General features: G+C 32.4%; 1 protein-coding gene across 4 annotated transcripts; it reads right to left on the bottom strand.

Annotated features, from left to right (window-relative positions):
* Window positions 1-655: 655 nt before the first annotated feature.
* Window positions 656-11,058, bottom strand: LOC124371807 (oocyte zinc finger protein XlCOF6-like). 4 transcript variants are annotated; one of them, XM_046830160.1, is made up of 3 exons: window positions 10,894-11,058; window positions 1,920-3,037; window positions 656-1,067 (listed from the first exon to the last, which is right to left on the bottom strand). In XM_046830160.1, exon 2 carries the CDS (start codon window positions 2,824-2,826, stop codon window positions 2,038-2,040), a length of 789 nt encoding a protein of 262 aa, XP_046686116.1. In that variant the 5' UTR covers window positions 2,827-3,037; window positions 10,894-11,058; the 3' UTR covers window positions 656-1,067; window positions 1,920-2,037. The 4 variants fall into 4 exon arrangements, with proteins under 4 accessions (XP_046686116.1, XP_046686117.1, XP_046686115.1 ...); XM_046830161.1 differs by having other exon boundaries at window positions 10,911-11,058; XM_046830159.1 differs by lacking the exon at window positions 10,894-11,058 and adding an exon at window positions 10,712-10,879.
* Window positions 11,059-11,663: the final 605 nt, after the last annotated feature.

Here is an 11,663-nt window from a genome sequence, read left to right as displayed (position 1 = left end):
CCAAAAGATATAAGTAATTAAAAAAATATACATATTTTTTCAAAACTATTGAAATTATGGCTATTAAGTAAACAGAATATAAATTGTTTTCTGCATACCATTAATTAAAACGTTTTATTCGGATCAGAGTTGCACATAAGTATACATTTAGAAGTAACATAGATATTTGATAAACGGGAGTTTTTCTAATCAAAATTAATTGTCAACATTCTATCTGAGCTGTCATGAATTTAATTTAGTATGAAGGAACCTCTGCACAGGCTTTGCCTTTAGAGGCCCTATATATTCATAAAAATATGTTTCATTAAAATATTTGTTAGTATAATCATATAACAAGTATTTCCTGTTTTACTTTTAGATTATTTATGTAAGAGTCATCATGCAAGTGGTATATTTAAATGTGTGTTAAGTACTAAATATTGTTAAATTGATACTTAAGTTATTAGTTTACAATTCTTGTAACTTGTTTAAAAATATGTACGTAACACTTTTATGAATAAATATATTCTTATTCTTATTTTATGGCATTGTGTTCATTGATTTTAGTTACAGCTACTCAAGACAGATCTTAAATCATTTCTTACCTTTGTGAATTAATGTGTGTGTTTAGACTGACCCTCTTAGTGAAGTATTATATCAATTAGGTAGACTCAAATGGTTTCTCAATTGTTTGAGAATATATTTTAAATTCTAATTAAAAGTGCTTGTAAATTCTGTTGCACACAAAACATTAACATGTTTTCTAACCTATGTGAGTTAACATATGGCTAATTAAACACGAACTTAAGGTACACTTAAAACTGCACAGCTACCACTTAAATGGTTTCTAACCTGTGAGTTGACAGGTGTCTTAACTCACCCTGATGGACTTGAAGTTGCACCGGGAATACTTAAATGGTTTCTCACCTATGAGTTAACGTATGCACTTTTAATTCTGATTCAGTACACTTAAGGCTGCACAGAAACGATTCAAATAGTTTTTCAACTGTGTGAGTTAACAAATGTCTTCTTAAGCCCAAACTTGAAGTATACTTATAGCTGCACAGGTACAGTCCTTAACAAGAGTACAGTAGAGTCCCGTTAATCCGACCTAATTGGGACCGAGCCCTATTCGGATTATGTGATTGTTCGGATTAGCCAGAATTACAGAAAAATACGGTTTTAAACTTGAGAATGGGTCTATTTTGTTATAGAATTACCAACATTGTTTATTAAAACATGTTTTCTGACTGTTGCATTGTATTTCTTAACAAATAAACGTGTTTGCGAATACTAAGAACATTTACCGTATTTAGTGTGAGAGTCCTATTGTTAAGCAATGTGAGCGTATTGGATATTGTACGGGTCCACGCGCTACGGGACGACGAGAACCTGGGTGATAAAGGAGAGTTGGTGCCACACGCAGACGGTGCAGCAGCGCTTAACCTTGCACTACGATACTTAGAGCAACAGGCTACTGCTACACCTGCCGATATCATGTTTATGACACGATGGCGAAACTACGCGTCATCCAATAGACTCTCTTCAATGCGACAGAAGACAATAACTGAATTTATGTCTTTTAACAATTAATATTGTACTCAATAATAATATCAGTACTGTACGTCCAATTTTTGTTTGATTTCACTTCTTAATACAGTAATTTAATTCATACTATTAACCTATAAGTTTCAATTTGGTACTGTATTTAACTTCATTATTTATGTACTGTACCGTACATAATTTGTCTTAATAAAATACTGTATGTCTATTTAATTAAAGTTTTATTTGTTTATGTACGAAATGATGCACCCATTTTCATGTTTTATATAATTAGTTCCTATAACTGTTCATTATCGTTATAAATAATTCCTCCTGGCCCTGTTCGGATTAACCGACGTTCGGATTACACGTGTTCGGATTAGCGGGACTCCACTGTATATAGATGCACCTTATGAGCACATTAACAGATGCACTGAATGTTAACTCACATGGTGAGTTAACATGTGACTTTTTAGACACATCCTCTGAGTGCATGAATAGATGCATAGGGAACACTTAGAACGGTTTCTCTTCTGTATGAGTTAACATATGTCTTCTTAGATGCCCCTTCTGAGTGCATGAATACATGCAAAGGAAACACTTAAATGATTTCTCACCTGTGTGTGTTAACATATGCCTACGTACATTACTTATCACAATACTTCCATAATCACACAAGGAACACTTAAATGGTTTCTCGCCTGTATGAGTTAACATATGTTTTCTTAGATACACCTTCTGAGTACAAGAATAGGTGCACAGAAAACACTTAAACGGTTTCTCTTCTGTGTGTGTTAACATATGTCTTCTTAGATGCTCCTTCAGAGTACATGAATAGATGCACAGCGAACACCTAAATTGTTTCTCTTCTGTGTGAGTAAATTCATGATTTTCTAACTGCCATTTTGTAACACTTGCATAGCTGCATTGGGAACACTTAAATGGTTTCTCTTCTGTGTGAGTAAACACATGTTTTTGTAACAGCTGTTTTGTAACACATGCATAGCTGCATTGGGAACACTTAAATGGTTTCTCTTCTGTGTGAGTAAATACATGACTTTGTAACTGCCGTTTTGTAACACTTGCATAGCTACATTGGGAACACTTAAATGGTTTCTCACCTGTGTGAGTAAATACATGATTTTGAAAATGCCGTTTTGTAACACTTGTATAGCTGCATTGGGAACACTTAAATGGTTTCTCTTCTGTGTGAGTAAATACATGATTTTCTAACTGCCGTTTTGTAACACATGCATAGCTGCATTGGGAACACTTATATGGTTTTTCACTTGCGTGAGTTAACATATGTGTTTGTAAATTCCCTTTTCTTATACTTGCATAGTTGCACAGGGAACAATTAAATTTTTTTCTCTCCTGTGTGCGTTTTTAACATATGCCTTTTTAATTGCACACTTTTCATGCTTGTATAGCTGCACAGGGAACATTTAAAAGAGTTGTCATCCATGTTGTAAATTCAGCACATTTTTGGGTGGCTATCAATTAAGGTACATCTATCCTGAAAACAAAACAATATTACACATGAGAATTAGTAATTTCAATAAAATCCTTTTATAAATGAATATTATTGGTAGGTTTATACATGAATATTGGTAGTCTGTTAACTGTTAAAAAAGATTTGTGGCAATGCATTCACTTTATACCACTATCAGTTATCAACAGCCAAGCACTATTACTATTTAAAGTGTGTGTGTATACACTTTGTGTAGGAGTACGTAGTGCGTACTATACTTTGCAGACCTGTAAGTTGTTTAAAACCTAATAAACAGATCTTTAGTATTATTGTTTAATGAATAAAGTACTATTAAACGAGACTTGTAAGAATTAACTTATAAAAGTACTGCATGAGGTACAGAGGTGACTAGTTTATGTAAAGTGATCGTTCATAGTCTACAAACCTTTTTGCTCAATGAGAAATTTATCACGTGAATTTGTGTAGCAATCAAATAAAATATAAGAGGTTACTTTTTAAATTGTACATACAAGATCCATAAGTAAAATAGTAGCAACGATAACGGCATAAATTACATGTTGGTTTATCTAAACTTTAAAAAGTTAGGATTGATTATACGTATTAAAAACTATAATGAACTAATATCACTAACGAGATTAGATATTTGTGAAAACATGTCCACATGGCCACAAGTCCTTTTTGTAGTGTATTTTTATTTCCTGTTCTATCTACAATACACAAAAAGGTACAGGAAAGAAGAATTTTATAAGGATAAAAGCACTATGGTTAATCAATGAGTATTTAATTTTGCCCTCAGCAGGCCACCCCCAAACAATAAACAATGCCACGCAAAAACAAGAATTGAGTGAAGACAAAATAAGTGTCGTCTATATAAATGTAAAATACTATTTTGTTCTTTGAAAAGAAAACAAGAATCATGAATTTGTACTGTCTTAAACACAAACCGTGTAATTACCAAAGTCATAGACTTATGAGTATTTTTTATTTTACTTACAATACCAATTATATATAGTTTAATAAACAATATAATCATAAATTAAAAATTAAATTAAATAAACAAACAACATTGCCCTATTAAAATACATGAACTTTGTCCTATAAACAACACATTTATAAAATACAACAGTGCAATATTATATTGAAATACTAATACTGAAATATAAATTACAATGACAAAAACTATATAATAGTTATTGAAAATTAGGCAAACACCTAATTCAAACCTTAAAAATTTAATGTGCTAATATCACAGGCCGAAAATTCGTCAATAGAGTAAACATTATTTTTCTTCAATTATCTATTACTTTTCTTAACTGTTTTAAGTGCACATCCCATGCATTCTTAGGCAGTTTATTAAATAATTCAATCTTCATACATACTCGTTCTGGCTTTTTGAATCTTACTAATACTAAGTCTAGAAGATGGTTTTAGCTATTAAAATAATCATGGGTTTGTTTTCTTCTACGTAGGTTATTTAAAGATCCCTTACCATCGATCAAGCAGCTATATATATATATACAGATTTAGAAGAATCATTATTTTAACATCTTTGAACATTGGTAAACATTACTCCCTTAATTAATTTATTTACTTAGACTAACCATGTAATTCTGTCACTGAACATTATACTTAAATAGGTACGGTATATACTCGTATTCGATCCACTTTTCTGCACGTCCAAGAATTATAAAGTTCCACAAGTATATATCTTAAAGGCATCGGGAAAGTAATCAGATCAGAATAAACATTTAGATTCAGGGATAAACAAAACAAATTCACAATATTTTTTCAAAAGGAACTCCGAAACACCAACGAAACCAGGTTCAAATGACCCCAAAAATTTCCTGACAGTGGTATGTTGTTGCGAGTGCTACTATAAGTTTCAATTTGGCGCTTCCGCGAGAGAACACGGTAGTCAGCTGGGTCAATCAACTGGTCATGAATGGGAACCTACTGCTGTCTCGATTACTCCAGCACAGATTCTGCACTGGTAGGCAAGCAAGAAGAGCATATTTTTAGCGTGAAGTCATGTACAATTATAGTTAGGAGTAGGGTGGATAAAAGGGATAGACTTTTTTAATTATATTTTAGTTCAGAGTCTCAGAGAGCATAAATAAAACAAGTTTCAACAAAATTTGAAATGTTCAAAGTAAAAACTCTTTTTATTTGTTGATTTGATATAGAAAGAACCAAATGTAACAAATAAAACAATGTAACATTTAGCTACTTTTTGTTATTTTGGAGGATAAACTTGTCCGACACCTTGTGACTCAAATAATACATGTGCATTACCATTGTACTTGTGGCCAGTAGTCAATACCATTACTAAAATTTTACTTAGTTTGAATTAATTGTGAACAATAATGATTGCAGTATAATAAGCAGCCACCACTCCAATAGAATTATTCCTTGATATTCATGTCTATCTAAAAATACTTAAAACAAAATGTCGAACCAAAGGTACACAATAGGTATTTCAAATAACAATATAGTTCCATTACAGATAGGCAGTATTAGAGCCAGTAACAGGTTATTCGTTGGAAAACTTACGGGGTAATTGTAATTTCAGTAACAACTAGGCTAAATAACTTAAATACATTGAAACATAAAACCAATATTTAATACCTATATTTTTTGTGAGGTCTTTCGATAGCGAGGCTATCTTCTTCAAACACATCACAAAAAATAAAAGTACTATTAAATATTGGTTTTATGTTTTAATGTATTTAAGTTAACAGTAACCAATATAAGCTCCATCTACAGCATTTCAACTGGGCTGAATGTTTTGTTCTCATAATAGCAGCCGCAGTCATTTCGTAAAAACAATGACACTAGGAATGGAAATATTAAATATTAATGTTATGCGATATAAGTAGGTTTAGAATAGGTTATCATAAATATGTTACTAGTAGTACCAAAGTTAAAAGATAACCTTTACAAGCGATCATATAATCTGAGTTTAAATTTGGTTACTATCTCGAGGGTTGTTTTCTTTATTTTTCACAAGTGCTGGGAGTGCAAAAGGCGCCACCAAAGCCCGAATTGATGGCCAAGGGCATATCTGGATGGTGCTTTCCCAACCTCAGATCATGTTACAGATCATCCAACTTCTACGACGTCAGATTACGTTGGTTTAGATCAGTTACAATGGTAAGAGGTTACTGGAACGTAATATCTCAACACGTTAATTTCTAATAGGTTTTTGACAAACAAGAGTATTTTCCGTCTCTAGCGGCCATTACTCAAATAATTTAATTTTGTTTAGATTAATTTGGAACAATAATGTCAAATTGAATTACGTTAAGACTTTAAAGATTGTATTATATTTCCATATATGAAAGAAATATATGCACTTTAGGTTATAGAATATACCACAACTTTATCTATACTAAGTTTGAGGGGCGTAGTACTTTGACTTATCCCTTTACATGGTACACATGTCTGACAGCATTAAATTGTTCTAATCAAAAGTTTGGTCATTCAAATGTTGATTCGATTGTGTTGGGAGCCGGTTATTATACTTCAGCCCAATAATGTTGAACCAAATTGAGTGTTAAGGCTTTTAACATTGTATTATAGTGAACTATATTTTTAACATAAAAGAAATATAGGTATTTAAGTGGGTAGGGTACGATAAGCGGACACGGTATTTTATATCGAAGAATGTAATCATCGATGGCTAATATTCGCATCTCAAATCCTAGACTATCAATCGATATAAAAGTATCTATAGCCCCCAACAACAAACTTATGTTTTAATTAATATGTGAATTTAATATTAAAAATGATAAAACAAATTATTGTGACCAAAATTAGGAAAACATAAGACAACCATATTTGCTCCTCTCACAGTCACATTTTTTTCTTTCCCACAAATTTCACATAATAGGTTTTTCGGTACGAGTCCAACGTGTCGAAGCCACGTAAAACATGTCCTATCATCTTTCAAAGCAATGTTGTGTAGTTTTCTTAAATTGACTGCCATTCTTAATAATGAAATGTTACTTATGTAAAATTGAAATATTACCTTACGTTTATTATTTGAAAGTGTTTGCAGCTGTTAATATATATCATTTAAGTTAATTAGTTAATTGTTCAAAATAATTAATTAGTATCGATTGATTATATCGATGGTTATGATAAGTAATGTCGGTTGCCAATTTCGATAAAAAAAACCGGGTCCGCTTTTCGTACCCTACCCATTTAAGTTAATATTATAGAAAATAATACTATACTTATTTTTATAACTATACAAAACAAACATTTATACAATTATAGACAATATGTTATGGTATTTTTGCACATACTTATGACATCAGAACTACATACATTTATTAAAAAGTCGTAGTTCGTTCATTTTAACCCTTTCAGTGCCAGACATTATTTTGGAATGTTAGTGAATAATGCCAAAGGTATTTTTGCATGTGTATCCAAAAGTGCCATGCAAAAATTTTAGCAATTTGCATATGTTATTAGAAAAGGTCATAACTTTGTTATTTATTGGCAAATTTTTGAAACATTTATGTTTTACAAAAATATGTATATTATTATTGAATAGACTCAAATACCTTTTATAAAACCATAAAAATAATAAATAACAACAATAAAGTGTAAAAAATGTATTTTTCTCTTTCAATTTATGACACTGAATAAGTACACACAAAAATTCTCAAGCTTAATAAAATCAAGCTCACTTAAAGGATACTTTATTTTAAACATATCCACTAATCTTTATTAAATTATCACCAAAAATAAAAATATATATTTTTTTCCCCTCACTTTCTTGAGGAACTCAAATATTGCCTATACCTTGATTATATAAATTATCCATTTCTTTTACTGACTTTACTACATTTATTATGAGTGATAGCCATAATAATAACTACAGTATATAACTCTTTAGGATAGAACAAAAGGAGTAGGCCTAACATGATTTTGGCTATTTATAAAAACTTGCAGAATAAAATAAATCTTACAACTTGTAATTTATGTACTCTTCCTCCACTATGTATTTACTTACGAGTATTTTCATTCAGTGGGGACCTTCAACGATTCATACTAACTTAGGTATCAATTTACAATAACGTGACCATGGAAAAGGTATGTTCATTTTTTTTTCCTGAAAACTACAATTTTTTCCTGAAAACAATAGTGAAGAAAAAAATTCGTCGGCAACGAAAATCAAAGGAGTTACGATTTTTTGAAATCCTCTGAAAACTCTGTTTTTGACAGTACCTCTGGCAATTTTACTGAAATGATTACGTTAATCCTGTCAACGATGCCTGCCCGCTGGGCACTGCTTGCCCTTTTTAGAAAAAAAATTAACTCGAGCTTGCAAAAGTCGAATCCCAGATCACGTGATGCCCCTGATCCTTAACCTCCAATGTGTTGTTCGACAAAATTTTGTCGGTTATTTTCCATCCTTAATGCAATAATGCCCGAAAGGCATCAATATATGTGGGAAGTTAAAAACACAACATGGTCCAAGAAAGGAAAGTCAGTGAACGAAATAAAGCTAGAAGTTAATGGAAAAAATCATTGACAACTCTGTAGAAGTAGCAGACCATCTAAAACTCTCACTTTTTACACATAGCTGAAAAAACGTTAGAAAAAAATAATGGAATAATAAGAAATTTTTTACCACCTGTACAGCCAACACTTCAACAGCTCATAAACCTTCGAGAATAAAATGAAAATGAAGTCAGAACAATCATTAACAACCTCAAATCAAAAAACTCATCAGGTTTAGATGAGATTTCTTCAAAAATACTCAAATTTTGCCCTGAAGAACTTGCACTGCCCCTCGTCGACATATTCAATAAAGTCTTTCAGAAGTGGTAAATTTCCTTCAGCTCTAAAACTATCAAAAGTGTATCCAAAATAAAAAAATGGAAGCTACTTAGGATCCCAGTAATTATAGACCTATCTCTCTTGTATCCACTTTCTCAAAACTGTGCGAAAGAATTGTTCTCAGAAGGCTACTGGACCACTGCGAAAAAATCATAATCTACTGACAAACTGTCAACATGGCTTTACTAAAGGCAGGTCTACCACCACTGCAATAATAAAAATGGTAGAGTCTCTTATAGATAGTATTGAAGAAGGGAATTTAACTACTGGAATTTTCCTAGACTTTAGTAAAGCGTTTGGACTGTCTTAGCCATGATCTCATCATCCGGAAACTGGAAAAACTTAGGAGTAGCAGGAACAGCTAAAATATTGGTTCCAAAGTTACCTTGGAGGACGAAAACAACTGGTTGAGCTAAGCAAAACAGAAAATGGAATATCCAATTATGTAAGATCTAGTCTCCTACCTGTAAACCGAGGTGTCCCCAAGGATCTGTTCTTGGACCAGTACTCTTCATCCTTTTCACTAACGACTTACCTCAATACATTGGTGATGCATGCTTATAACCTTGATGTATGCTGACGACACAACCTTGATGTTTAGTGAAAACCTCAACTGAAAAATATGGCAATCACATCCTACCTATCCCTCAAACATGACCTATCAGTTACTGTCATAACAATGACTTAGCAGTAAACACTACCAAAACTGCCCAAATAGCTTTTTGGAAGGAGATCTGAATGTGTGCCATGTATACCAGATGTTGCAATGAATGACGAAGTCAAGTTTTTGGGCATAACTCTGGATAAAAAACTTATCCTGGACCTCTCATGTAGACAAACTCTGTGGGAAGTTAAGTTCCAGCCTCTATGCAATTAAAAACATCAAAGCTTCTACTGATGAAACAACTACAAGAGCTGCTTATTTCGCTTTGTTTGAGGCTCACATAAGATATGGTTTAGTAGCATGGGGAGGAACATCAGCTGGTCAGATTCAAAGGGTTCTCAAAAAAACAAAAAACTGCAGTCAGAACCACTTGCAGGGCTGCAACCACCAAACAGCTGTAGAGAAGCCTTTAGAACCCATAAGATGCTCACTATCGTATCACTATACATTCAAGAAACTGTGATGCACGCAGTAAAGAGAGGGCCTACCAAAGCGGGGTGAAGTTCATCAGTACAACCTCAGAGATACTACTTTGTATGACCTTCCAGCCCACCGACTGTCACAGTTCGAAAAGAAGCCTACATACATCGGGAGGAAGCTTCACAACCACCTGCCATCAGAGCTGAGAGACAAAGGAGAGAATGAACTCAAACCAGCACTACACAAATGGCTTGCTGACCGCGCCCTTCTACTCCATAGAAGAATTTTTTCAAAGAGTATTTGACATTTAAAATTTTACAATGTAACCTTTTATATCATAACAAAACTTTATTATTTTGTAAAAAAAAAAAAAACACTTGTAGTGTTTACTATGACGCTAATACTGTTCTCAATGAGCATGTTAATAAAGAATTTTGTTGTCTATTGTCTATTGTCTATTGTCTATTGTCTATAATACAATGATTATACTTTCCCCACAGTTTATATGCACCTGTGATAATAATACTTGGCTATAAATGCCCAACCCATGAAAAAAAAGTCCATTTTTCATGGTCACGGTATTGTAAATAAATACCCTAACTTACTTCAGAAAGTACTTTTATTTTTAATGCAAACTGATATAAAATATGCATAAAAATATTACATTACACTTATGATAAATGTTCTTAAAAGCGTCCGGTAACCTAGATGTTGGCACTGATAGGGTTAAACAATATTGAGGGAGAATTTAATAAGCAACTTACACTTCTTAGTCGATTATTATCGAAAGAATTTATATATTATCCGATATCGATTTTATATTATAATTTTAGCCAACAAGAATTATGTTACATTAACGACAAAAATATTACATTATGATTCTAAAGAAAATAAACATGACAACAACATTAACAAATAACAAACCAACAAACTATTGACTCTAGACCTAAGTGCTCTTCTCACAGTTTTTTTCCTCTTCTTTTAGGCTATGCCTTTTTATCCTTGCAGCCTCGTAGTTCACTTTTGTGGTTGCTTCACTCTTAGATTGAATTGTTGATTATGATGATCTACAATTAGATACAAACAAACATAAGTTAGTGTTACATAATGATTTTTGATTTAGCAATTTTTTTTAATCAGTGGTCAATAGGTTGACTTTTAACATACATATATCACTCAACATGATTCCTAGTGTTATTTTGTCTTTTTAGTGTTGAAAAAGATCGGAATATCTAAGATAAGAAGGGTTTTCAGAATGGAAAAGGTGGGTCACTTTTCTTTGCTAGGGGCCCATCAAGCTTTCCTATCCCAGAAATGGGGAGGTAGGCCGCGGATGATGAATCCCGAATGGATACCACATTTATGTGTTAGTGCTAGAGTGAGTTTGTGTGTAACTTTAAAATTACATTTTTCTTTTGATTTTTCTAAGGAAATTAGTTATATCGTAATATATTTCAATTTGGTTTGATTTAAGGAGCTTGGGTTAGACTGTGTTGGTATTTTTTTAATGTTTCTTTCAGATGCTGGTTTCTGAAAGTATAATAATGTGGGCATTCAAATATCAAATGTTCTAGCGTTTCGTCTTGATTTAGTGTGCATTGTAAACACAAAGGTGTAAAGTATTGATTTTTAGAATGTAATATTTTGTTAACTCTAGCATGGCCTAGTCTTATTCTACAAATTGTAATTGTGTCTTGTCTGTTCAGAGTTATTTGT

The sequence above is a fragment of the Homalodisca vitripennis genome, unplaced genomic scaffold (assembly GCF_021130785.1).
Source record: "Homalodisca vitripennis isolate AUS2020 unplaced genomic scaffold, UT_GWSS_2.1 ScUCBcl_2021;HRSCAF=6362, whole genome shotgun sequence".
Lineage (NCBI taxonomy): Eukaryota > Metazoa > Arthropoda > Insecta > Hemiptera > Cicadellidae > Homalodisca > Homalodisca vitripennis.
This window is presented reverse-complemented; position numbering and strand designations above follow the sequence as displayed.

Coding starts and splice junctions, on each gene's coding strand:
- LOC124371807 (XM_046830160.1), bottom strand. CDS start 2,826: ATGTTAACTCACGCAAGTGAAAAACCATATAAGTGTTCCCAATGCAGC.